The 26932-nt window shown below is 38.8% G+C and overlaps 1 protein-coding gene across 1 annotated transcript in view; it reads right to left on the reverse strand.

Annotated features, from left to right (window-relative positions):
• TBC1D9 (TBC1 domain family member 9) overlaps nt 1-26932 on the reverse strand; it is a 512458-nt gene that overhangs the window by 95198 nt on the left and 390328 nt on the right. The window contains exons 14-16 of the mRNA XM_053703695.1: nt 26268-26366; nt 16826-16894; nt 7348-7588 (exon numbers count right to left, since the gene is read on the reverse strand). Coding sequence (XP_053559670.1) covers nt 7348-7588; nt 16826-16894; nt 26268-26366 — 409 coding nt within the window. The remainder of the gene's footprint in view (nt 1-7347; nt 7589-16825; nt 16895-26267; nt 26367-26932) is intronic.

Raw genomic sequence — 26932 nt, forward strand, 5'->3', positions numbered from 1 at the left:
AGTCAACACAGTAGATTTGCATAATCAACAAATACAAGATAACAAAACAATGCAATAGCACTTAGTCTAAACTTCAAATGAGTAGTAGATTTTTTTTCTGATAATTTTAAAAGATATGTCTTTTTCCACTCCCACTGTACCATGTGACAGTCATCAGCCAATCACAAATGCATTCACATACCATGTGATAACAATCAGCCATTCACAAATGCATACACGCTTATTCTTGCACATGCTCAGTAGTAGCTGGTGATTCAAAAAGTTTAAATATAAAAAGACTGTGCACATTTTGTTAATGGAAGTAAATTGGAAAGTTGTTTAAAATTGCATGCTCTATCTGAATAATGGAAGTTTAATTTTGATTGAGTGTCCCTTTAATAAAGGGTGGGGTCGTGGACTCCATATCCGGAAAGAAAGAAATTTATCAGGTGAGCATAAATTTTGTTTTCTTTCCTAAGCTATGGAGAGTCCACAAAGTCATTCAATTAATAGTGGGAATCAATACCCAAGCTAGAGGACACAGAATGAACAGGGAGGGAGAACAAGACAGGCAGACCTAAACAGAAGGCACCACCGCTTGAAGAACTTTTCTCCCAAAAGAGGCCTCAGCCGAGGCAAAAGTATCAAATTTGGAAAAAGTATGCAGAGAGGACCAAGTTGCAGCCTTGCAAATCTGTTCCACAGAAGCTTCATTTTTGAAAGCCGAAGAAGAGGAGACAGCCCTAGTGGAATGAGCTGTAATTCTCTCAGGAGGCTTCTGTCCAGCAGTCTCATAAGCAAAAAGAATTATACTTCTCAACCAGAGGGACAGAGAAGTAGCAGTAGCCTTTTGACCCTTAAGCTTTCCTGAGAAACAAACAGGGCAGAAGACTGGCGAAAATCCTTAGTCGCATGAAGGTAGAATTTTGGAGCATGCACAACATCCAAGTTGTGCAACAGACGTTCTTTATGAGAAAAGGATTGGGACAGAGAGAAGGAACAACAATCTCCTGATTAATATTTCTATCTTAAACCACTTTAGGAAGAAACCCCAATTATGTACAAAGAACCTCCCTATCCGCATGAAAGATAAGGAAAGGCGAATCACACTGCAAAGTCGAGAGTTCCGAAACTCTCAGAGCAGAAGAGATAGCAATAAGAAACAAAACCTTCCAAGATAGCAACTTAATATCTATGGAATGCATTGGATCAAACGGAGCCTGCTGCAAAACTTTAAGAACAAGATTAAGGCTCCAAGGAGGAGCAACAGGTTTAAACACAGGCTTGATTCTGACCAGGGTCTGACAAAAAGATTGAACATCTGGCACATCCGCCAGACGCTTGTGTAACAAAATAGATAATGCAGAAATCTGACATTTCAGAGAACTGACTGACAACCCTTTCTCCAGATTTACCTGGAGAAAAGACAAGATTCTAGGAATCCTGACCCTACTCCAAGAGTAGCTCTTAGATTCACATCAATGAAGGTATTTACGCCATACCTTATGGTAATTTTTTTGAGTAACAGGCTTGCAAGCCTGGATCAGGGTCTCAATGACCGATTCAGAAAATCCATGCTTAGGCAGAGCTAAGCATTCAATCTCCAAGCAGTCAGAGAAACGTGATTTGGATGGAGGAATGTACCCTAAGTTAGAAGGTCCTTCATTTAGAGGCAACCTCCAAGGTGGCTGAGATGACAGCTTCACTAGGTCTGCGAGGCCATGCAGGAGTTATTAGAATTACTGATGCTCTCTCCTGTTTGATACGAGCAATAACTAGTGGAAGGAGCGCAAATGGAAGAAACTGGTATGCTAGACCAAAATCCCAAGGAACCGCCAGAGCATCTATCAGAGCGGCCTGAGAATCTCTTGACCTTGACTGAACCGTACCTTGTAAGCTTGGCGTTCTGCCGAGACGCCATCAGATCTAACTCCGGCACCCCCCATTTGAGGGTTGACCTGGAGAATACCTTTGGATGGAGAGCCCACTCCCTGGGATGAAATGTCTGTCTGCTCAGGAAATCCGCTTCCCAGTTGTCCACTCCAGGAATGTGGATGGCAGATAGACAACAATTGTGAGCTTCCACCCACTGAATAATCAGTGCCACCTCCTTCATGGCTAAGGAACTCCGAGTCAGTGTTAATTTCGTCGACTAAAACTAGACTAAAATGACTATAAAACTAAAGAAATTCTAATGACTAAAATACGACTAAAACTAAAATGACATTTTAGTCAAAAGACTATGACTAAAACTAAATCAAAATGACATTTTAGTCAAAAGACTATGACTAAAACTAAATCAAAATGACATTTTAGTCAAAAGACTATGACTAAAACTAAATCAAAATTTGCTGACAAAAACATTTTATGCAAGGTGTTAATCAATCCCTATCCAATTACTGCTCTTTTGTAAAATTTACTAAACTTAATTTTATTAAATTTTAAGATAGACATGTTATATACCACAACAGTTAAATCTGTTAAATCTGTATTGCATGTTCAAATCTTAATACCATAAATAAAATCAGGTTAATAAACCTTTACTCCAGGACTATATAATTTGTTTGGAAGTTCTAGAGCAGTGATAATTTCGTTGCCGAAAATGTTTCGAATCTGTGAACAATCAATTGATTCTTCCTATAGAAATAAGCATAACCCATGAGTATGGATTTAAGTTATGCTGTGCCTGTGCTATCTGCAGAAACTTTTTGTTGTGTTGAGTTACTTGATACTTGTTTTAATTATTAACAGAGAACTGTTAAAAATTTTATATTGGGTAATATGTGCAATACAGCCAATACAGTTTACAGTTTTGTTTTTTTATATTTTAAAGTTGCACTTCTGTTTGTTTATGAAACTTGGTTTTATTTAATTTTAAGTTTAATAAAGATATATCACAACGGCTAAATATGTGTCTGTATTGAGGGTTTAAACCTTAATACCATAAATGATAACAGGTGTTTACTTCTGGAGTATATAATCAGTTTGCAAATTATAGAGAAATGCTTAAATAATGCATTACACTTTAACTAAACCCCTTAGATTTTAGTTGACTAAATCTCCAGTAGACTAAATCTCCAGTAGATTTTAGTCGACTAAATCTCCAGTAGATACTGGAGATTTAGTCGACTAAAATCTACTGGAGATTCAGTCGACTAAAACTAGACTAAAACTAAAACAATTCAGATGACTAAAATACGACTAAAACTAAAATGGCATTTTAGTCAAAAGACTAAAACTAAGACTAAATTGAAATTTGTCGTCAAAATTAACACTGCTCCGAGTTCCTCCCTGGTGGTTGATGTAAGCCACTGAGGTGATGTTGTCTGACTGAAACTTGATAAACTGGGCTAAGGACAATTGAGGCCAAGCCATCAGAGCATTGTAAATAGCTCTCAATTCCAAGATGTTTATTGGGAGACCCGACTCCTCCCGAGTCAATAGTCCCTGCGCCTTTAACGAGTCCCAGACTGCTCCCCAGCCTAGCAGTCCTGAGGGAACTCTTTTCCAGATTCACTTTCCAACCACGGGAACATAGAAAAGACAACAAGATCTCGGTATGAGAGTTTGCATGTTGAAAAGATGGAGCCTGAACCAATATGTCATCCAGGTAGGGCCCCACTACAATTCCCCGAGACCTGATCCCTGCCAAGAGAGCCCCCAGAACCTTTGAGAAAATTCTGGGAGCTGTGGCAAGGCCAAATGGAACAGCCACAAACTGAAAGTGTTTGTCTAGAAAGGTAAATCTCAGGAATTTGTGATCTCTGTGGATGGGAATATGAAGATACGTGTCCTTCAGGTCTATGGTCATCATGAACAGACCCTCTTGGACCAAAGGAAGAATAGAACGAATAGTTTCCATTTTGAAGGACGATACCCTGAGAAACTTGTTGAGGCAATTTAGGTCTAAAAAGGGTCAAAAAGGTCCCTCTTTTTTGGGCACCACAAACAGATTTGAATAGAATCCTACACCATGTTCCCTTACTGGAACTGGAACAATCACTCCCAGGGAGGAAAGGTCCTGAACGCAGTTCAAGAATGCCTCTCTTTTTACCTGGTCTGTAGATAATTTTGAGAGGTGAAATCTGCCCCTGGGAGGGAAAGTTTTGAATTCTATTTTGTAATCCTGAGATACTATGTCCACAACCCAAGTATTTGGGACATCTCGTCTCCACGCTTGACAAAACAGGGAAAGTCTGCCCCCCTCCACTTGATCTGATCCTGGACCGGGGGCAAACCCTTCATGCTGACGTAGACTCAGCTGAGGGTTTCTTTGATTGCTTCCCCTTATTCCAAGACTGATTAGGCTTCCAAGAAGACTTAGACTAATCCTGCTTGGAAGAGGGAGAGGAAGACTTTTGACCTTTGAAGTTACGAAAGTAACGAAAATTACTTTGACGTCCTTTGAGTCTGTTCTTCTTGTCTTGCAGTAGAAAAGACCCTTTTCCACTCGTAGTATCAGAAATTATTTCTGCCAGACCAGGTCCGAACAAGGTGTTACCCTTGTAAGGAAGCACCAGAAGCTTGGACTTAGAGGTAACATCAGCTGACCAAGATTTTAGCCACAGTGCCCTATGGGCTAGGACAGTGAAGCCAGACATCTTGGCTCCCAGTCTAATAACTTGCATGTTAGCATCAGAAATAAAGGAATTGGCTAGTTTGATAGCCTTAATCCTTTCTTGTATCTCCTCCAATGGAGTCTCTACTAAAATTGATTTAGAAAAGGCATTGCACCAATAAGATGCCGCACTTGCTACTGTGGCAATACAAACTGCAGGTTGCCATTGAAGACCTTGATGAACATACTTCTTCTTCAAATAAGCTTCCAGCTTTTTGTCCATGGGATCCTTAAAGGAGCAGCTATCCTCTATAGGGATTGTAGTTCTCTTAGCCAGAGTAGAAATAGCCCCTTCTACTTTAGGCACAACGCGCCAAGACTTTTTAATGGAGTCAGCAACAGGAAACATCTTTTTAAATATGGGAGACTGGGAGAAAGGAATCCCTGGCTTCTCCCATTCCTGTGAAATAATCTCCGTCACACGGTCTGAAAGAGGAAAAATTCCCATAGAGGAAGGAACATCATAGTATTTATTAAGTTTACTAGACTTCTTAGGATTGACAACGACAAAAGTATCAGAGTCATCCAAAGTAGCCAATACCTCCTTTAACAGTACATGAAGGTGTTCACTTCTTCAGTATCAGATGAAGGAATAATACCGTCTGAATCTGAGATTTCACCCTCAGAGGCTACTGACGTATCCTCCTCATCAGACTTATGAGGGAAGGCAACCTGCATAGCAGTAGGTGGAACGGAAACCTTACTATCTGAATGTCTAATTTCCCTCTTGCGTTTTCCCAGCATAGGAAAAGCAGATAATGCAGCAGATACCGCAGAAGATACCTGTGCAGCAAAATCTTTAGGCAAATAAACTCCTCCAGGAGGCTGAGAGGAACTGCAGGGCACTGTATGTGACGCCATAGAGGCTTGGGACGTTTGAGGAGAAAGCTGTGGCATTGCCTGAACAGCATCATCCTGAGAGACATTGGGCTCAGCGGGCAACAATATATCTTTAAATTGAAGTGTTCTAGCTAAGCATGCAGCACAGAATTGAATAAGCAAAACAATTTGTGCGTCTAGGCATAACAAGCATTTGTTTAAAGACACAGAGTCTTCCATGTCCATAATACTAAATAAAAAAATCACCAAATTGTAGACATTTTTAAAGAATTTTTAATACCACAGCCACTTAACGTTATGCAAAAATTCTTTAAAATAATAAACCAATCAGGCCCCCTACAACTCAGACAGGCTGAGGTGCCTTACCGTAACACTTCTACTCAATTTGGCTGCCAAAAGTCTCTAAAACGTTCGTATAGTAGATCGACACTGAAGAGACTGAAATTCTATGATGTCGCTCCGCTCCGTAAATATACGACAGCAGAAGTCACATGACCAGCAGAGAGAGGAAACTATGCGGCAAGTAAAAGGCGTGCGTTTCCCTTTGCCTACAAAACCGGAGCTAAATTTACACAAACGCTCAAGCAGTCTGTCAGTTAGCCTGTTCTAGCTAAACAAGCAAAGAAAACCAACTGCCAAATTTTAAGTTTATACATAAATCAGCCCAAAGAGGAAAAACGTCCTAGTAAAGGGAAGATTAACCCCTAGTCTCAACATACATAATGTGCCTGCCCACTGCCAAAGAGAATCCTGTATAAAGTATTTTCAAAATGTCCCCATCTACTGCATATAAAATATTCTTCTGAAGTGCAAGTCTCCAAGACCTAGAAGACAAAAGCACTTACCTGCAAGTTTAGCTGTCCAGCAGGAAGACAGTTCACAAGGCATGAAAGGTCACATACTCCTTACAGAAACCTGTAGAAAAAGAAAGAACAGAGTAACCAACTCTGGCTTTCTGTACCATGGGCAGCAATGTGTTAGGAAACAAAGCAAGGACTACCTCATAACTTTCTAACTGCTTAAAAGCCACCGCTACTATACTGAAGAGATTGACTTGGACTCAGCAAAACCCAAAATCCTTGCTTACAGGGAAAAGTACCCAAAAAAGGAATTCATTTTTTCAGACACAAAACTTCACCTCCTTCATTGACAGAGGCAAAGAGAATAACTGGCGATTATAGGTAGGGACGTGACACTTAACAGCTTTGCTGTGGTGCTCTTTGCCTCCTCCTGCTGGCCAGGAGTGATATTCCCACTAGTAATTGAGTGACGTTGTGGACTCTCCATATCTTAGGAAAGAAATATGTAAAGGGTTATAAAGTTGAATCACTTCAACAGCCTGGCAAGAGACTCTGAGAGTATGTTAAAAGGCCGTTAAGCAGCAGACTACATTATTAATTGAGCAATCTTGACCTGCTCATTAGAATAAATTTCAACACTGTTTATCTCTGACATTTCTAAATGGCTATGGACCATCTGGACATATATACATAAATTGTTCCTGAGATTTAAAGTCTATACAGATATATATATATATATATATATACACACAGTATATATACTATATATATATATACTATATATATATATATATATATATATATACAGTATATATATTGTATATGTCCATATGGTCTAAACATCTGGGTACTTCTCAGTACCCAGACCTTTAAAGACTTGGGATGTTTCCCCCAGCTCAGGTCACAAAACATGTGAAAGTAGCCAATCGGATCATTGCCTCACTGTGTGCCATGCCTACAGCCCAATTATATATATATATATATATATATATATATATATATATATATATATATATATATATATAAAAAATACTTTGGTCATTAAAGGGCAAACTTCCTCATCCTTAAAGGGCAATACCAGGGATCAATCTGTTAAAAATATTTACTTACTCAGTCCTGAGACAAATTCTCGAAAGTTGACCAGTTGGTCTCCGTTTTCATCTAGCAGCCTGAAAAGTCTGAGAGCCAACACATCAGTGTGAGTGCCACACGCCCATGGAAACAGTAGGGCGAACAAACCCTTGAATTGCTGGAAGTCAATGCGGTACTGCTCAAGGTAAGGAAGGCTGGGGTCATTGCGGTCAAGTGCGCTGCTGTTACCACCCCAGTAGCAGCTGGTCAGGTGCTCAGCCTGAAACATTAAAATGTGACACTGTACACACACAGAACAGACAAAACATTTATACAGAAATACTATATTTGCAAATTTCACTTCTCAATTATATTTCAGTTTAACAACAGGAAGTGAAAGTAACAATATTGTGAAACTGTATCAAATATGTGTGTAGTAGAGATGTGCATTTGTGCTATGAACGACTTTATTTTGTCCGAATTTATGCCAATTCAGCTATTCTTCCACTATATAAGCAGACAAATACTTAATAGGATGAAACAGAAGAACCAACAACTGCCTGACCAAATCAATATGTTCACTCATTACTACCATTTGAAATAAAAAAAAAATATGCAGGAAGGGGCAGGAAAGCAACTATATAAGTTTGGCTAATCAGCTCCTTAGTTTGTAATGATGTACAGGGAGTCTGACCATTCCTGTGTCCATGCCCCCTGTCCAATTTACTAATGACTGATGTTTAGTAACAGCCATTCAGGCAGTAAATGTTGTTTCTTTCATGTAATTAGCAAGAGTCCATGAGCTAGTGACGTATGGGATATACATTCCTACCAGGAGGGGCAAAGTTTCCCAAACCTCAAAATGCCTATAAATACACCCCTCACCACACCCACAAATCAGTTTTACAAACTTTGCCTCCTATGGAGGTGGTGAAGTAAGTTTGTGCTAGATTCTACGTTGATATGCGCTCCGCAGCAGGTTGGACCCGGTTTTCCTCTCAGCGTGCAGTGAATGTCAGAGGGATGTGAGGAGAGTATTGCCTATTTGAATTCAATGATCTCCTTCTACGGGGTCTATTTCATAGGTTCTCTGTTATCGGTCGTAGAGATTCATCTCTTACCTCCCTTTTCAGATCGACGATATACTCTTATATATACCATTACCTCTACTGATTCTCGTTTCAGTACTGGTTTGGCTTTCTACTACATGTAGATGAGTGTCCTGGGGTAAGTAAGTCTTATTTTCTGTGACACTCTAAGCTATGGTTGGGCACTTTTATATAAAGTTCTAAATATATGTATTCAAACATTTATTTGCCTTGACTTTCGACGTTCCTTGATGTTCAACGTTCCTTATTTTCAGACAGTCAGTTTCATATTTGGGATAATGCATATGAATAAATCAATTTTTTTCTTACCTTAAAATTTGACTTTTTTCCCTGTGGGCTGTTAGGCTCGCGGGGGCTGAAAATGCTTCATTTTATTGCGTCATTCTTGGCGCTGACTTTTTTGGCGCAAATTTTTTTTTTCTGTTTCCGGCGTCATACGTGTCGCCGGAAGTTGCGTCATTTTTGACGTTTTTTTGCGCCAAAGCGTCGGCGTTCCGGATGTGGCATCATTTTTGGCGCCAAAAGCATTTAGGCGCCAAATAATGTGGGCGTCTTTTTTGGCGCTAAAAAATATGGGCGTCACTATTGTCTCCACATTATTTAAGTCTCATTATTTATTGCTTCTGGTTGCTAGAAGCTTGTTCACTGGCATTTTTTTTCCCATTCCTGAAACTGTCATTTAAGGAATTTGATCAATTTTGCTTTATATGTTGTTTTTTCTATTACATATTGCAAGATGTCCCAGATTGACACTGAGTCAGAAGATACTTCTGGAAAAACGCTGCCTGGTGCTGGATCGACCAAAGTTAAGTGTATCTGCTGTAAACTTGTGGTATCTGTTCCTCCAGCTGTTGTTTGTAATGAATGTCATGACAAACTTGTTAATGCAGATAATATTTCCTTTAGTAATGTTACATTACCTGTTGCTGTTCCGTCAACATCTAATACTCAGAGTGTTCCTGTTAACATAAGAGATTTTGTTTCTAAATCCATTAAGAAGGCCATGTCTGTTATTCCTCCTTCTAGTAAACGTAAAAGGTCTTTTAAAACTTCTCATTTTTCAGATGAATTTTTTAAATGAACATCATCATTCTGATTCTGATAATAGTTCCTCTGGTTCAGAGGATTCTGTCTCAGAGGTTGATGCTGATAAATCTTCATATTTATTCAAAATGGAATTTATTCGTTCTTTACTTAAAGAAGTCTTAATTGCATTAGAAATAGAGGATTCTGGTCCTATTGATACTAAATCTAAACGTTTAAATAAGGTTTTTAAATCTCCTGTAGTTATTCCAGAAGTTTTTCCTGTCCCTGATGCTATTTCTGAAGTAATCTCCAGGGAATGGAATAATTTGGGTAATTCATTTACTCCTTCTAAACGTTTTAAGCAATTATATCCTGTGCCATCTGACAGATTAGAGTTTTGGGACAAAATCCCTAAAGTTGATGGGGCTATCTCTACTCTTGCTAAACGTACTACTATTCCTACGGCAGATAGTACTTCCTTTAAGGATCCTTTAGATAGGAAGATTGAATCCTTTCTAAGAAAAGCTTACTTATGTTCAGGTAATCTTCTTAGACCAGCTATATCTTTAGCGGATGTTGCTGCAGCTTCAACTTATTGGTTAGAAGCTTTAGCGCAACAAGTAACAGATCATAATTCTCATAGCATTGTTAATCTTCTTCAACATGCTAATAACTTTATTTGTGATGCCATCTTTGATATCATTAGAGTCGATGTCAGGTATATGTCTCTAGCTATTTTAGCTAGAAGAGCTTTATGGCTTAAAACTTGGAATGCTGATATGTCTTCCAAGTCAACTTTGCTTTCCCTTTCTTTCCAGGGTAATTAATTATTTGGTTCTCAGTTAGATTCTATTATCTCAACTGTTACTGGAGGGAAAGGAACTTTTTTACCACAGGATAAAAAATCTAAAGGTAAATTTAGGTCTAATAATCGTTTTCGTTCCTTTCGTCACAATAAGGAACAAAAGCCTGATCCTTCACCCACAGGAGCGGTATCAGTTTGGAAACCATCTCCAGTCTGGAATAAATCCAAGCCTTTTAGAAAACCAAAGCCAGCTCCCAAGTCCACATGATGGTGCGGCCCTCATTCCAGCCCAGCTGGTAGGGGGCAGATTACGTTTTTTCAAAGAAATTTGGATCAATTCAATTCACAATCTTTGGATTCAGAACATTGTTTCAGAAGGGTACAGAATTGGCTTCAAGATAAGGCCTCCTGCAAAGAGATTTTTTCTTTCCCGTGTCCCAGTAAATCCAGCGAAAGCTCAAGCATTTCTGAAATGTGTTTCAGATCTAGAGTTGGCTGGAGTAATTATGCCAGTTCCAGTTCTGGAACAGGGGCTGGGGTTTTATTCAAATCTCTTCATTGTACCAAAGAAGGAGAATTCCTTCAGATCAGTTCTGGATCTAAAAATATTGAATCGTTATGTAAGGATACCAACATTCAAAATGGTAACTATAAGGACTATCCTGCCTTTTGTTCAGCAAGGGCATTATATGTCCACAATAGATTTACAGGATGCATATCTGCATATTCCGATTCATCCAGATCACTATCAGTTTCTGAGATTCTCTTTCCTAGACAAGCATTACCAGTTTGTGGCTCTGCCGTTTGGCCTAGCAACAGCTCCAAGAATTTTTACAAAGGTTCTCGGTGCCCTTCTGTCTGTAATCAGAGAACAGGGTATTGTGGTATTTCCTTATTTGGACGATATCTTGGTACTTGCTCAGTCTTCACATTTAGCAGAATCTCATACGAATCGACTTGTGTTGTTTCTTCAAGATCATGGTTGGAGGATCAATTTACCGAAAAGTTCATTGATTCCTCAGACAAGGGTAACCTTTTTAGGTTTCCTGATAGATTCAGTGTCCATGACTCTGTCTCTGACAGACAAGAGACGTCTAAAATTGATCTCAGCTTGTCGAAACCTTCAATCACATTCATTCCCTTCGGTAGCCTTATGCATGGAAATTCTAGGTCTTATGACTGCTGCATCGGACGCGATCCCTTTTGCTCATTTTCACATGCGACCTCTTCAGCTCTGTATGCTGAACCAGTGGTGCAGGGATTACACAAAGATATCTCAATTAATATCTTCCTGATATTCATTGTTTTGTACAAGCTTTGGTTCGTATAAAACCTGTCATTAAGTCAATTTCTCCTCCTTGGAGTTTGAATTTGGTTCTGGGGGCTCTTCAAGCTCCACCGTTTGAACCTATGCATTCATTGGACATTAAATTACTTTCTTGGAAAGTTTTGTTTCTTTTGGCCATCTCTTCTGCTAGAAGAGTTTCTGAATTATCTGCTCTTTCTTGTGAGTCTCCTTTTCTGATTTTTCATCAGGATAAGGCGGTGTTGCTAACCTCTTTTAAATTTTTACCTAAGGTTGTGAATTCTAACAACATTAGTAGAGAAATTGTGGTTCCTTCATTATGTCCTAATCCTAAGAATTCTAAGGAGAAATCATTGCATTCTTTGGATGTAGTTAGAGCTTTGAAATATTATGTTGAAGCTACTAAGAATTTCCGAAAGACTTCTACTCTATTTGTTATCTTTTCCGGTTCTAGGAAAGGTCAGAAGGCCTCTGCCATTTCTTTGGCATCTTGGTTAAAATCTTTAATTCATCATGCCTATGTCGAGTCGGGTAAAACTCCGCCTCAAAGGATTACAGCTCATTCTACTAGGTCAGTTTCTACTTCCTGGGCGTTTAGGAATGAAGCTTCGGTCGATCAGATTTGCAAAGCAGCAACTTGGTCTTCTTTGCATACTTTTACTAAATTCTACCATTTTGATGTGTTTTCTTCTTCTGAAGCAGTTTTTGGTAGAAAAGTACTTCAGGCAGCTGTTTCAGTTTGATTCTTCTGCTTATAATTTCAGTTTTTTTCATTATAAGATTTAAACTTTATTTTGGGTGTGGATTATTTTCAGCGGAATTGGCTGTCTTTATTTTATCCCTTCCTCTCTAGTGACTCTTGCGTGGAAGATCCACATCTTGGGTAGTCATTATCCCATACATCACTAGCTCATGGACTCTTGCTAATTACATGAAAGAAAACATAATTTATGTAAGAACTTACCTGATAAATTCATTTCTTTCATATTAGCAAGAGTCCATGAGGCCCACCCTTTTTGTGGTGGTTATGATTTTTTTGTATAAAGCACAATTATTCCAATTCCTTATTTTTTATGCTTTCGCACTTTTTTCTTATCACCCCACTTCTTGGCTATGCGTTAAACTGATTTGTGGGTGTGGTGAGGGGTGTATTTATAGGCATTTTGAGGTTTGAGAAACTTTGCCCCTCCTGGTAGGAATGTATATCCCATACGTCACTAGCTCATGGACTCTTGCTAATATGAAAGAAATGAATTTATCAGGTAAGTTCTTACATAAATTATGTTTTTTAGTCAAACAGCTTTGTCCAATCAAGCCTTAACCTATCATAGTGAGGTGGAAGACTAGGGGACATTCAGCCATTTTCAATAACGTTGACTAAAAAGGGTCAGATGCAAATCACAAAATCAGGAGGACCAGAGAGGTCAAGGTAGACTGCAACAAATCAGTGAGTTATAGAGTAGATTACAATCCTTTAGAAAAGCTTATCAAATGATTTCCCTACAAAAATCCTGATAGACTTTAATGGTGAATTTTGTAGAAAAATCAAAAAAGATTTCTAAAAAGATTGTATTTGTCCCCTATATGTTCAGTTGGCATTGAAACATAGGTTCTTTTAATTGCTTGAATTCTATAACGTAAGATTTTTATTAAGATTAGTTGTGAATTTGTTGCTCTCATTGGAAATAATGGTAATAGATCCAAAACCAATACATGGTCGAACCAAACACCCACATGAATGAAATTCGGCCAAACGAAACATTTTAAAAAATCTGAAACAAATCTTTTCGGACTACACACATTTTTTGCTCATGCACATGTTTAGTGTGTAGTTACTGATTGAAAATGTTAATTCATATTATATGTGTTAGTACCAAATAAGGCCCCTTGTGCCGCCAGTTAGCCATCCCTGACCTACATGATTAGAGCAATATATCAAGCAAGTATTTTTTTTTTTTTAATTTAACATGTAATGGGACATTTAACACTTTGAGGTTGCAAGATTTGGGGGTAGATTTTATAAGCAGCGGTTGCTGCTTTCTACGCCCGAAGTTTCCGGCTCGCCGGAAACGTAAGCTAAGAAGCAGCGGTCTTAAGATTGACACCCCCTTTTAGAGGCCAATTGGCCGAAAAATGTGCAGGGGGCGACATTGTACAAGTTTATGCTGTCGGCAATTAGCGATGTCGGGCGGACATGATTCGTAATATGATAAATTCACCCCAAAATGTTTATTTATGTGTAGTACAACAACTTTGAAATATATTATAATGCCACTCCCCCCCCATTTTAGGAATTCAACACTGAAAACTAACGACTAGATTACAAATCTTGCATTAAGATGAAAAAGCAGCGTTAACAGATCCTAACGCTGCTTTTTCACTACCGCTGCTATTACGAGTCTTGCAGGTTTAGGGGCACCGTACACTTCTTTGGCCTTACTGTAAAACGACTTACGTAAACTTCGTAAACCCTTTTTTCTATGGGACTTTCATAGCGCTAGTATTACATGTCTGTCCTGGGAGGCCAAAAAGTGAGCGGTACACCCTCTACCTCCAAGATTCCTAACACGTTCTAAAGTCAGTAGTTGTGAGTTTTACACTACAACGCCGTAGCATAAAACTCATAACTAAAGTGCTAAAAAGTACACTAACACCCATAAACTACCTATTAGCCCCTAAACCGAGGCCCTCCCGCATCACAAACGCTATAATGAAATTTTTAACCCCCTAATCTGCCGCTCCGGACATCGCCGCCACTAGAATAAACATATTAACCCCTAAACCGCCGCACTCCCACCTCTCAAACACTAGTTAAAAATTATTAACCCCTAATCTGACGCCCCTAACATCGCCGCCACCTACATTATACTTATTGACCCCTAATCTGCCGTCCCCAACGTCGCCGCCACTATATTAAATGTATTAACCCCTAAATCTAAGTCTAACCCTAACACCCACTAACATAAATATAATTTAAATAAATCTTAAGAAAATTACTATAATTAACTAAATTATTCCTATTTAAAACTAAATACTTACCTGTAAAATAAACCCTAAGCTAGCTACAATATAACTAATAGTTACATTGTATCTAGCTTAGGGTTTATTTTTATTGTACAGGCAAGTTTGTATTTATTTTAACTAGGTAGAATAGTTATTAACTATTTAATAACTAACTAGCTAAAATACAAATTGACCTGTAAAATAAAACCTAACCTAAGTTACAATAACACCTAACACTACACTACAATTAAATAAATGAAATCCAATAGGATTTTTTCTACCTTAATTCCAATTGGTTGAAAGAATTCTATCAGCCAATCGGAATCTAAGGGACGCCATCGTGGATGACGTCATTTAAAGGTACCTTCATTCGTCGTTAGTCCGTCGGATGAAAAGGATTCTCCGCGTTGGATGTCTTGAAGATGGACCCGCTCCGCGCCGGAAGGATATAGAAAATGCCGTCTGGATGAAGACTTCTGCCCGTCTGGAGGACCACTTTGTTGAAGACATCTTGCCGCTTGGATGAAGAGTTCTCACGGTAAGTGAATCTTCGGGGGTTAGTGTTAGGATTTTTTAAGGGTGTATTGGGTGGGTTTATTTTTAGATTAGGGTTTGGGCATGCAAAAGAGCTAAATGCCCTTTTAAGGACAATGCCAATCCAAATGCCCTTTACAGGGCAATGGAGAGCTTAGGTTTTTTTTAGTTAGTATTTTATTTGGGGGGTTGATTGTGTGGGTGGTGGGTTTTACTGTTGGGGGGGGGGGTTGTTTGTATATTTTCTTTTTACAGGCAAAAGAGCGGATTACTTTGGGGCAATGCCTATTAGATTAGGTGTAATTAGAATAAAGATCTTGTAATTTGTTTTTTATTTTCTGTAATTTAGTGTTTTGTTTTTTTGTGATTTAATTTATTGGCCGCGAGTCTGCAGGGGGCGGCGTTGCACCAGCAGCTCTTGTGAGCTGCTGGTGCAATGCTGAATACGGCGTGCGTATTGCTCGCTGTATTCAGTGAAGTCTGGCGGACCTGATCCGCACTGTCGGATCAGGTCCGCTAGACTTTGATAACTTGGGGCCAATGTAACTATTAGTTATACTGTAGCTATCTTAGGGTTTATTTTATAGGTAAGTATTTAGTTTTAAATAGGAATAATTTAGTTAATGATAGAAATTTTATTTAGATTTATTTTAATTATATTTCAATTAGGGAGTGTTAGGGTTAGACTTAGGTTTAGGGGTTAATACATTTAATATAGTGGCGGCAACGTTGGGGGCGGCAGATAAGGGGTTAATAAATGTAGGTAGGTTGCGGCGATGTTAGGGGCAGCAGATAAGGGGTTAATAAATATAATGTAGGTGGTGGCGATGTTGGGGGCAGCAGATTAGGGGTTAATAAGTATAATGTAGGTGGCGGCGGTGTCCGGAGTGGCAGATTAGGGGTTAATAAGAATAATGTAGGTGTCGGCGATGTCGGGGGCGGCAGATTAGGGGTTAATAAGTGTATGATTAGGGGTGTTTAGACTCGGGGTTCATGTTAGGGGGTTCGGTGTAAACATAAAATGATTTTCCCCATAGGAATCAATGGGGCTGCGTTACTGAGTTTTACGCTGCTTTTTTGCAGGTGTTAGACTTTTTCTCAGCCGGCTCTTCCCATTGATGTCTATGGGGAAATCGTGCACGAGCACGTACGACCAGCTCACAGCTGACTTAAGCAGCGCTGGTATTGGAGTGCAATACGGAGCAAAATTTTGCTCTACGCTCACTTCTTGCCTTTTAACGCCGGGTTTGTAAAAACCTGTAATACCAGAGCTGCAGGTAAGTGAGCGGTGATAAAAAAGTGCACGTTAGCATCGCATATCTCCTAACGAAAAACTCGTAATCTGGCCGTAAAAGTTTTCCACTGAAGATTGGAGGTGCATATGGCAGGCTACATATCTGCCCATGACAAATTATCAAATACGAAACTGCAAAACAATTGAGCTTTTGCTAACAAAGTTGCAGTTGCTAGCCGTAAAGTAAAACACTTTTAAAACGTGTAAAGCACCAATATATATAATAAAATAATTTTTGTATATCTAGAAATGCTCAAGAGTGTGTACGTGAATTGAGCACTAAATGGCAGGAGTGTTTGCAACAATTTATAACAATGTTACAAACATTGTTGAAAACAAGGCTGCCATTTAGTGCTCAAGACACACGCATGCCTCTGAGCCTACTTAGGTATACATCAACAACTTCTCATCTGAAATGAAAGATACAGTTAAAAACTAACCTTAAACAGAGCGTACAACTCCTCCAGCTCATCGATGGTGAATGCAGTGTCTGTCACAATAGTGCGAACCTAGGGAGGGAAAGTAATGAACAGGTTTTATTTTCATATTTACAAAAGGCTACAGTAGTAGCATCTACCTCTATTGATATCAATAAAACCTAAAGACATTGAGCTCTGATAAGGCACAATAATTTAAGCAAAAGGCACATGAATCTATGGGCACATAAAGATTTTCTATTTTGTTTTTGGAAATCTGTCAATATAAGTATAAGTAAGTTTATGTACTACATATTGCAGGCAGGAGTATAGGTATAAGTAAGTTCATGTACTACATATTGCAGGCAGGAGTATAGGTATAAGTAAGTTCATGTACTACATATTGCAGGCAGGAGTATAGGTATAAGTAAGTTCATGTACTACATATTGCAGGCAGGAGTATAGGTATAAGTAAGTTCATGTACTACATATTGCAGGCAGGAGTATAGGTATAAGTAAGTTCATGTACTACATATTGCAGGCAGGAGTATAGGTATAAGTAAGTTCGTGTACTACATATTGCAGGCAGGAGTATAGGTATAAGTAAGTTCATGTACTACATATTGCAGGCAGGAGTATAGGTATAAGTAAGTTCATGTACTACATATTGCAGGCAGGAGTATAGGTATAAGTAAGTTCATGTACTACATATTGCAGGCAGGAGTATAAGTATAAGTGAGTTCATGTACTACATGTTGCAGGCAGGAGTATAGTCGTTTCTATAGCATTGTTCTAGTAAATAAAAACAGTTTGCCATTAGTTTAATCATGGCTTCCCACAGGGTGTGCCAACTACATATTTAAAAGGGACATCAAGCACTTTGAGAATGAAACGTAATTATTTATAGTGAAACTAAATACACATTACTTACTTTAGTTATTTTGTTCCCTTTTTTGTAATTTAGCTTTAAAAATTTGGGGGTTTTCAAGTCGTGTAAGAACTGGAAGTATATACCACACTAGAAGTATTAACAGCGCAACTTGGTGGAGTATTGGATATGGGATATTAGCGTAAAGTAAGAGGGATATTAGAATAAATTAAAATAGTTTAAAATAGTTAGAATACTAAATAAATATTGCAGCAAAAATACATCAATGTAATAATAAATAAGAAATGCACATACAAGTTAATATAAGTTCATATATAAAATATCAATACTAAAAAACGATAACAAATAGTTAAAAAGCTAAAAAGCAAATGGTCTATCTGAATAGATATTACCCACTACAGGGAAGTGTCTTTAGGAGTGTTCACATAGAGTGATGGTTGTTGCGGTGGTTTGTAATGCCAACTCCTAATCACTGTCTTTAGAAAATGAGGTGCAGCTACTTCCAGAGGCTTGTTTCCAAACGCTCTCTTTATTTGTAGATCCAATGGCGAAAAGAAGAGACAGCGCAACCCCACATCAAGGTAGCAGTTTCCAAAAATTTATTCAACACATAAAAGTAATGCACTTACAAACAGTTTAAAATATCTCACATTGATCCCTTCATAGGGAAAAAAAGAAGAAGCAGGTCCCAGTTCACTTAGGAATCCTTCCGGTCACAGCTATATTGCTGCTGCTTCAATATTGCTTCCACACAGTCTTGGTATAATGGAGCCGTCCTTAGCTCTGTTATACCAAGACTGTGTGGAAGCAATATTGAAGCAGCAGCAATATAGCTGTGACCGGAAGGATTCCTAAGTGAACTGGGACCTGCTTCTTCTTTTTTTCCCTATGAAGGGATCAATGTGAGATATTTTAAACTGTTTGTAAGTGCATTACTTTTATGTGTTGAATAAATTTGTGGAAACTGCTACCTTGATGTGGGGTTGCGCTGTCTCTTCTTTTTGCCAACTGGAAGTATATGCTAAAGATTTAAAAGCCCAATCATGTTTTTCTTGAACACTGTTAATAACTGATGAACACTTTTCAAAAGGTTAGGTCTAGTGATTTAAAAAATAAACAAAATGTTAAGTTTTAAAACATTTATTTAGCATGCAGATCAGTTAAAATATAACGGTGGTTTTCAAAGACTTAGACAGTAGGCATCCCCTCTTATAAAATATCCCCTGTGATGAAATCTACAAGACAGAGCTCCCCCCTCCCCCATAATAGATGTTACTTTATTTTTTGTCTTCTGATCCAGGGTTTACATGCAGCTCTCAAGAGTGTTTACATTTGCACTTTGTTACTCCTGTGCTAAATGCAAGTTACAAATCAAGACAACAAACATATAATAGTGTCTGAGCTATTTCAACCTCAGTTCCTTTCTTCCACCTGATCTTTGCCTTATTCCACCAAGACATGACAATGCCATTGTCAGCTCCTAAATAATGTTCTATGTTTTGCCAAAATCAACCGCTGCTTGTGGTTTTCCATAGTATAGTGCAAAGTGTCACTGCTCCCGCGCCTATCCTTATATGCTCTAGCGCTCCCCCTCCACACTTATAGTGTTTACAAAGAAAGCCTCAATCACAATCTATCAACAGCTTTTTGATTTGCCAAGATTACAATAGGTTGTTTTCAACTGATTCTTGCACTTGCAAAAGGGTTTTCAGATCCTTGATAAAAACTCTAGTTTCCCTATGGAGCCAGCAAGTTGTCAGTGATCACAATGTATTTTCGAGTTACTTTTCATCAGCTTTTCAAACCTATTTTTGGATTTTTGAATTCAAGAGCTCAAGGTACTGGATAACTTCTCGAAAGGGCATTTTTGAAGATTTTAACACAACTTCATGATTATTTGCAGTCTATTATCTTGCACATATGTCAAATACTCTGAAATGGCTGCACAAGACCTTCTTGGTCTCCATTCATCCATATACAGTGAACAGGGCACACATTTATATATGTATAGGTATATACAGTATATATATGCATTTATTAGGGCTGCACGGTTAATTGCATATGCGATTTAAAATCGTGATTAATCGCCGCGGTTCAAAAACCGAGAGTACGCAATTTATAACCCCGCCCACTATGATGTCACTTATGACGTACAAGAGGTCTCAGCGGTGGCCACATGCAGGTAAAGGGGTGGCAGTGACTTACCAGTGCTGTGCTAGCCCGCACCTTCGGCATCAAATAGGGCTGGCAAGCAGTGGTTCCTTCCAGCGGCAGCAGCTTCTGAGTGTACAGCTAGTGGAACACCGTCACCTGTAACGCTGCTCAGACAGGTTTGTTGCTTACCCAGCTAACATGTTATGTGCGGGCACATGATCTCCTTACAGACCCATCTTGCAGCTAGAGCTTGTGCCATAAGTTTCAGTAACTTACAGTGACCTCGGGACCAAAACAATTGTGAGGTGAGCGCATTAGTAATTTTATGGGTTTCTGGCATACTAAGGCCTAGATTTAGAGTTCGGCGGTAGCCGTGAAAACCAGCGTTAGAGGCTCCTAACGCTGGTTTTGGCCGCCCGCTGGTATTTGGAGTCAGTGATTAAAGGGTCTAACGCTCACTTTACAGCCGCGACTTTTCCATACCGCAGATCCCCCTACGCCATTTGCGTAGCCTATCTTTTCAATGGGATCTTTCTAACGCTGGTATTTAGAGTCGTTTCTGCAGTGAGCGTTAGAGCTCTAACGACAAGATTCCAGCCGCCTGAAAAAAGCAGGAGTTAAGAGCTTTCTGGCTAACGCCGGTTTATAAAGCTCTTAACTACTGTACCCTAAACTACACTAACACCCATAAACTACCTATGTACCCCTAAACCGAGCTCCCCCCACACCGCCGCCACTCGATTAAAATTTTTAACCCCTAATCTGCCGACCGCCACCTACGTTATACTTATGTACCCCTAATCTGCTGCCCCTAACCCCGCCGACCCCTATATTATATTTATTAACCCCTAACCTGCCCCCCACAACGTCGCCGCCAGCTACTTAAAATAATTAACCCCTAATCTTCCGACCGCAAATCGCCGCCACCTACGTTATCCCTATGTACCCCTAATCTTCTGCCCCTAACATCGCCGACCCCTATGTTATATTTATTAACCCCTAATCTGCCCCCCACAACGTCGCCGACACCTACCTACACTTATTAACCCCTAATCTGCCGAGCGGACCTGAGCGCTACTATAATAAAGTTATTAACCCCTAATCCGCCTCACTAACCCTATCATAAATAGTATTAACCCCTAATCTGCCCTCCCTAACATCGCCGACACCTACCTTCAATTATTAACCCCTAATCTGCCGACCGGAGCTCACCGCTATTCTAATAAATGTATTAACCCCTAAAGCTAAGTCTAACCCTAACACTAACACCCCCCTAAGTTAAATATAATTTATATCTAACGAAATTAATTAACTCTTATTAAATAAATGATTCCTATTTAAAGCTAAATACTTACCTGTAAAATAAATCCTAATATAGCTACAATATAAATTATAATTATATTATAGCTATTTTAGGATTAATATTTATTTTACAGGCAACTTGGTATTTATTTTAACCAGGTACAATAGCTATTAAATAGTTAAGAACTATTTAATAGCTAAAATAGTTAAAATAATAACAAATTTACCTGTAAAATAAATCCTAACCTAAGATATAATTAAACCTAACACTACCCTATCAATAAAATAATTAAATAAACTACCTACAATTACCTACAATTAACCTAACACTACACTATCAATAAATTAATTAAACACAATTGCTACAAATAAATACAATTAAATAAACTATCTAAAGTACAAAAAATAAAAAAGAACTAAGTTACAGAAAATAAAAAAATATTTACAAACATAAGAAAAATATTACAACAATTTTAAACTAATTACACCTACTCTAAGCCCCCTAATAAAATAACAAAGACCCCCAAAATAAAAAATTCCCTACCCTATTCTAAATTTAAAAATTTAAAAGCTCTTTTACCTTACCAGCCCTGAACAGGGCCCTTTGCGGGGCATGCCCCAAGAAGTTCAGCTCTTTTGCCTGTAAAATAAAACATACAATACCCCCCCCCCCAACATTACAACCCACCACCCACATACCCCTAATCTAACCCAAACCCCCCTTAAATAAACCTAACACTAAGCCCCTGATGATCTTCCTACCTTGTCTTCACCATGCCAGGTTCACCGATCCGTCCTGGCTCCAAGATCTTCATCCAACCCAAGCGGGGGCTAGACATCCACTGAAGAAGTCCAGAAGAGGGTCCAAAGTCTTCCTCCTATCCGGCAAGAAGAGGACATCCGGACCGGCAAACATCTTCTCCAAGCGGCATCTTCTATGTTCTTCCATCCGATGACGACCGGCTCCATCTTGAAGACCTCCAGCGCGGATCCATCCTCTTCTTCCGACGACTAGACGACGAATGACGGTTCCTTTAAGGGACGTCATCCAAGATGGCGTCCCTCGAATTCCGATTGGCTGATAGGATTCTATCAGCCAATCGGAATTAAGGTAGGAATTTTCTGATTGGCTGATGGAATCAGCCAATCAGAATCAAGTTCAATCCGATTGGCTGATCCAATCAGCCAATCAGATTGAGCTCGCATTCTATTGGCTGTTCCGATCAGCCAATACAATGCGAGCTCAATCTGATTGGCTGATTGGATCAGCCAATCGGATTGAACTTGATTCTGATTGGCTGATTCCATCAGCCAATCAGAAAATTCCTACCTTAATTCCGATTGGCTGATAGAATCCTATCAGCCAATCGGAATTCGAGGGACGCCATCTTGGATGACGTCCCTTAAAGGAACCGTCATTCGTCGTCTAGTCGTCGGAAGAAGAGGATGGATCCGCGCTGGAGGTCTTCAAGATGGAGCCGGTCGTCATCGGATGGAAGAACATAGAAGATGCCGCTTGGAGAAGATGTTTGCCGGTCCGGATGTCCTCTTCTTGCCGGATAGGAGGAAGACTTTGGACCCTCTTCTGGACTTCTTCAGTGGATGTCTAGCCCCCGCTTGGGTTGGATGAAGATCTTGGAGCCAGGACGGATCGGTGAACCTGGCATGGTGAAGACAAGGTAGGAAGATCATCAGGGGCTTAGTGTTAGGTTTATTTAAGGGGGGTTTGGGTTAGATTAGGGGTATGTGGGTGGTGGGTTGTAATGTTGGGGGGGGGGGGGTATTGTATGTTTTATTTTACAGGCAAAAGAGCTGAACTTCTTGGGGCATGCCCCGCAAAGGGCCCTGTTCAGGGCTGGTAAGGTAAAAGAGCTTGTAACTTTTTAAATTTAGAATAGGGTAGGGAATTTTTTATTTTGGGGGTCTTTGTTATTTTATTAGGGGGCTTAGAGTAGGTGTAATTAGTTTAAAATTGTTGTAATATTTTTCTTATGTTTGTAAATATTTTTTTATTTTCTGTAACTTAGTTCTTTTTTATTTTTTGTACTTTAGATAGTTTATTTAATTGTATTTATTTGTAGCAATTGTGTTTAATTAATTTATTGATAGTGTAGTGTTAGGTTAATTGTAGGTAATTGTAGGTAGTTTATTTAATTATTTTATTGATAGGGTAGTGTTAGGTTTAATTATATCTTAGGTTAGGATTTATTTTACAGGTAAATTTGTTATTATTTTAACTATTTTAGCTATTAAATAGTTCTTAACTATTTAATAGCTATTGTACCTGGTTAAAATAAATACCAAGTTGCCTGTAAAATAAATATTAATCCTAAAATAGCTATAATATAATTATAATTTATATTGTAGCTATATTAGGATTTATTTTACAGGTAAGTATTTAGCTTTAAATAGGAATCATTTATTTAATAAGAGTTAATTAATTTCGTTAGATATAAATTATATTTAACTTAGGGGGGTGTTAGTGTTAGGGTTAGACTTAGCTTTAGGGGTTAATACATTTATTAGAATAGCGGTGAGCTCCGGTCGGCAGATTAGGGGTTAATAATTGAAGGTAGGTGTCGGCGATGTTAGGGAGGGCAGATTAGGGGTTAATACTATTTATGATAGGGTTAGTGAGGCGGATTAGGGGTTAATAACTTTATTATAGTAGCGCTCAGGTCCGCTCGGCAGATTAGGGGTTAATAAGTGTAGGTAGGTGTCGGCGACGTTGTGGGGGGCAGATTAGGGGTTAATAAATATAACATAGGGGTCGGCGATGTTAGGGCAGCAGATTAGGGGTACATAGGGATAACGTAGGTGGCGGCGGTTTACGGAGCGGCAGATTAGGGGTTAAAAGTGTAATGCAGGGGTCAGCGATAGCGGGGGCGGCAGATTAGGGGTTAATAAGTGTAAGGTTAGGGGTGTTTAGACTCGGGGTACATGTTAGGGTGTTAGGTGCAGACGTAGGAAGTGTTTCCCCATAGGAAACAATGGGGCTGCGTTAGGAGCTGAACGCTGCTTTTTTGCAGGTGTTAGGTTTTTTTTCAGCTCAAACAGCCCCATTGTTTCCTATGGGAGAATCGTGCACGAGCACGTTTTTGAGGCCGGCCGCGTCCGTAAGCAACTCTGGTATCGAGAGTTGTATTTGCGGTAAAAATGCTCTACGCTCCTTTTTTGGAGCCTAACGCAGCATTTGTTTGAACTCTCGATACCAGAGTTAAATTTATGGTGCGGCCAGAAAAAAACCCGCGGAGCGTTAACAGCCCTTTTACCGCCGAACTCTAAATCTAGCCGTAAACAACTACAACGAGCACAATTCCCTTTACTGTAGCGGTCACAAAGTTACTCAAAGTTATGGCATGTAACAGGCAGCTGTAGCTGCAAGATGGGTTTGCAAGCGATGTTGGTGTCGTAAAGTGACTATAGAAGTATGTCCATCTTACCAAAATATGCATGGTGATCATATGGATACTGAGTGTTGCCAATCTATTCTGATGACAATAGTTTAATGTGACACATGGAAATTAGTATGTGCATTGCAGAGTGAACCAAGAGGTTACTTTAATAGTTTTCCTGTAACCTTAAGAGGTGTGAATGAGTTATTGTATATGTCAGTTTCATGAGACCTCCAAGATTCTATTTCGAAAAGAGGCACTTTACACAAGAAAATGTGAGGTTTTAACAAACAAAATGAAATCGCATTGTGATCACTCGGTTGGAAAGCAAAAATTGTTTTTGGGAGAAAATCACAGATAGATTGTAATCGAGGCCATAATGTTCAATTAAAGTTATACTGAATAGTACCATATAATAGCTTGGCAAAAATAAGTGATCTCTGGAAATCACTGCCAGCAGTCATCAGTATACCTCTACCTGCTGTACTGTATACAATTCCTGAGCCATGAATGTTTCTAAACACATGTAAATGTTCATCGTCTTACATTCTCATATGGAAATAAGTAATGATCATGATGATAAGAAATTTAAAAAGCACATGAAACCCAAAATTTTTCTTTCATGATTCATAAGGAAAATAGAATTTTAAACATCCACTTTACTTCTATTATAAAATTGCATGTTCTTTCTAAATCATGAAAGAAAAAAATTGGGTCTCTTCTTCTCAAACTGAGTCACTTAACGGGATATGAAACCCAAATATTTTCTTTTGTGATTCAGACAGAGCAATCCATTTTTAAAACATTTCCAGTTTACTTCTATTATCAAATTTGCTTTGTTCCTGTTATATTCTGTGTTCAAGAGATACCTAGGTAGGCATCTGGAGCACTGCATGGCACGAAATAGTGCTGCCATCTAGTGCTATTGCAAATGGATAACATTTGTGCAAAACTGCTGCCATATAGTGCACCAGACAAGGGCTGGCTCCTAAGTATACATCCCTGCCTTTCAACAAAAGATACAAAGAGAACAAAGAAAAAACGATAACAGAAGTATATTAGAAAGTTAAAAATCAAATGCTCTATCTGAATCATAGCAGAAAAATGTTGGGTTTCATATCCCTTTAACATTGTAGTGATCTATTGCTTGGTAATACGTTAGTTAAATATATAGATTAAGCAAGCTAAAGTTCTCATTAGCAGTTAGACAACAGTTAAACTCTTGTGTCCTTTCCCTTCAGCTCTTATTCTAAAGCCTCTAACCCCACAGCCACCTCATCATTTCACAAGCTTGCTGCATTTAGCTTAGCTGACAATTGTTTCTCATGCACACCAGCTGGCATAAGCGCATTGCTATAGGGGGAAATCATGAGTCACTGGTACTTGTTCTTGCTGCACAGATCACATTCCGTGGTGTAGCCATGTTATAGCCATTAGCAGTGTCTGATGTAGCCCATCGCTTGTGTTTTTGTTTATTGCAAAAGCATTCTGCAAGCTTTCTTATCGCATACTTATAGTAGCAGCATTTCATTTTAATATGGTAGATGTTAAACAAAAGTGTATTCCATAAATTATTTTAATATACTTTAAAATGTCTGCTGTGCATTATAATATAAATGCTGGATTCAGCGTGTCTGAAATGTTATAGTGATTAAAAGAATATATCAAACCAGAAACACATGCAGTCTACCTATAAACTAATATATGCAGCAAAGCAAGAACCTACCACATTTCGTTTTGTAGTATCCTCTAAAGTCTGTATCACTTTGAGTCTTTGCTTAAATCTCATCTGTTCGATCACATCTGCCCTTATTGTTCCAAATTTCTGCAACGTTAAAAAAAAAAAAAAAAAAAAAAGTGTCTCAAACATGTTTTGTTTGATTAAATAAACAAAGCTAATCTCAGTAACTAAAACAGTGTAACATAATAAAAACATAAATTATGCTTACCAGATAATTTCCTTTCCATCTGTATGAGGAGAGTCCACGGCTTCATTCCTTATTTGTGGGAATACAGAACCTGGCCACCAGGAGGAGGCAAAGACACCCCAGCCAAAGGCTTAAAGGGATACTAAACCCAAAAATTTTTTCTTTCATGATTCAGATGGAGCATGCGATTTTAAGCAACTTTCTAATTTACTCCTATTATCAATTTGTCTTCGTTCTCTTGCTATCTTTATTGGAAAAGGCAGGAATGTACACTTAAGAGCCGGCCCATTTTAGGTTCAGCACCTGGGTAGCTCTTCTTGATTGGTGGCTAAATGTAGCAAACCAATCCGCAAGCGCTACCCAGGTGCTGAACCAAAAATGGGCTGGCTCTTAAGTTTACATTCCTGCTTTTTCAAATAGAGATAGCAAGAGAACAAAGAAAAATTGATTATAGCAATAAATT

This window comes from Bombina bombina, chromosome 2 (genome assembly GCF_027579735.1).
Source record: "Bombina bombina isolate aBomBom1 chromosome 2, aBomBom1.pri, whole genome shotgun sequence".
Taxonomy (NCBI): Eukaryota; Metazoa; Chordata; class Amphibia; order Anura; family Bombinatoridae; genus Bombina; species Bombina bombina.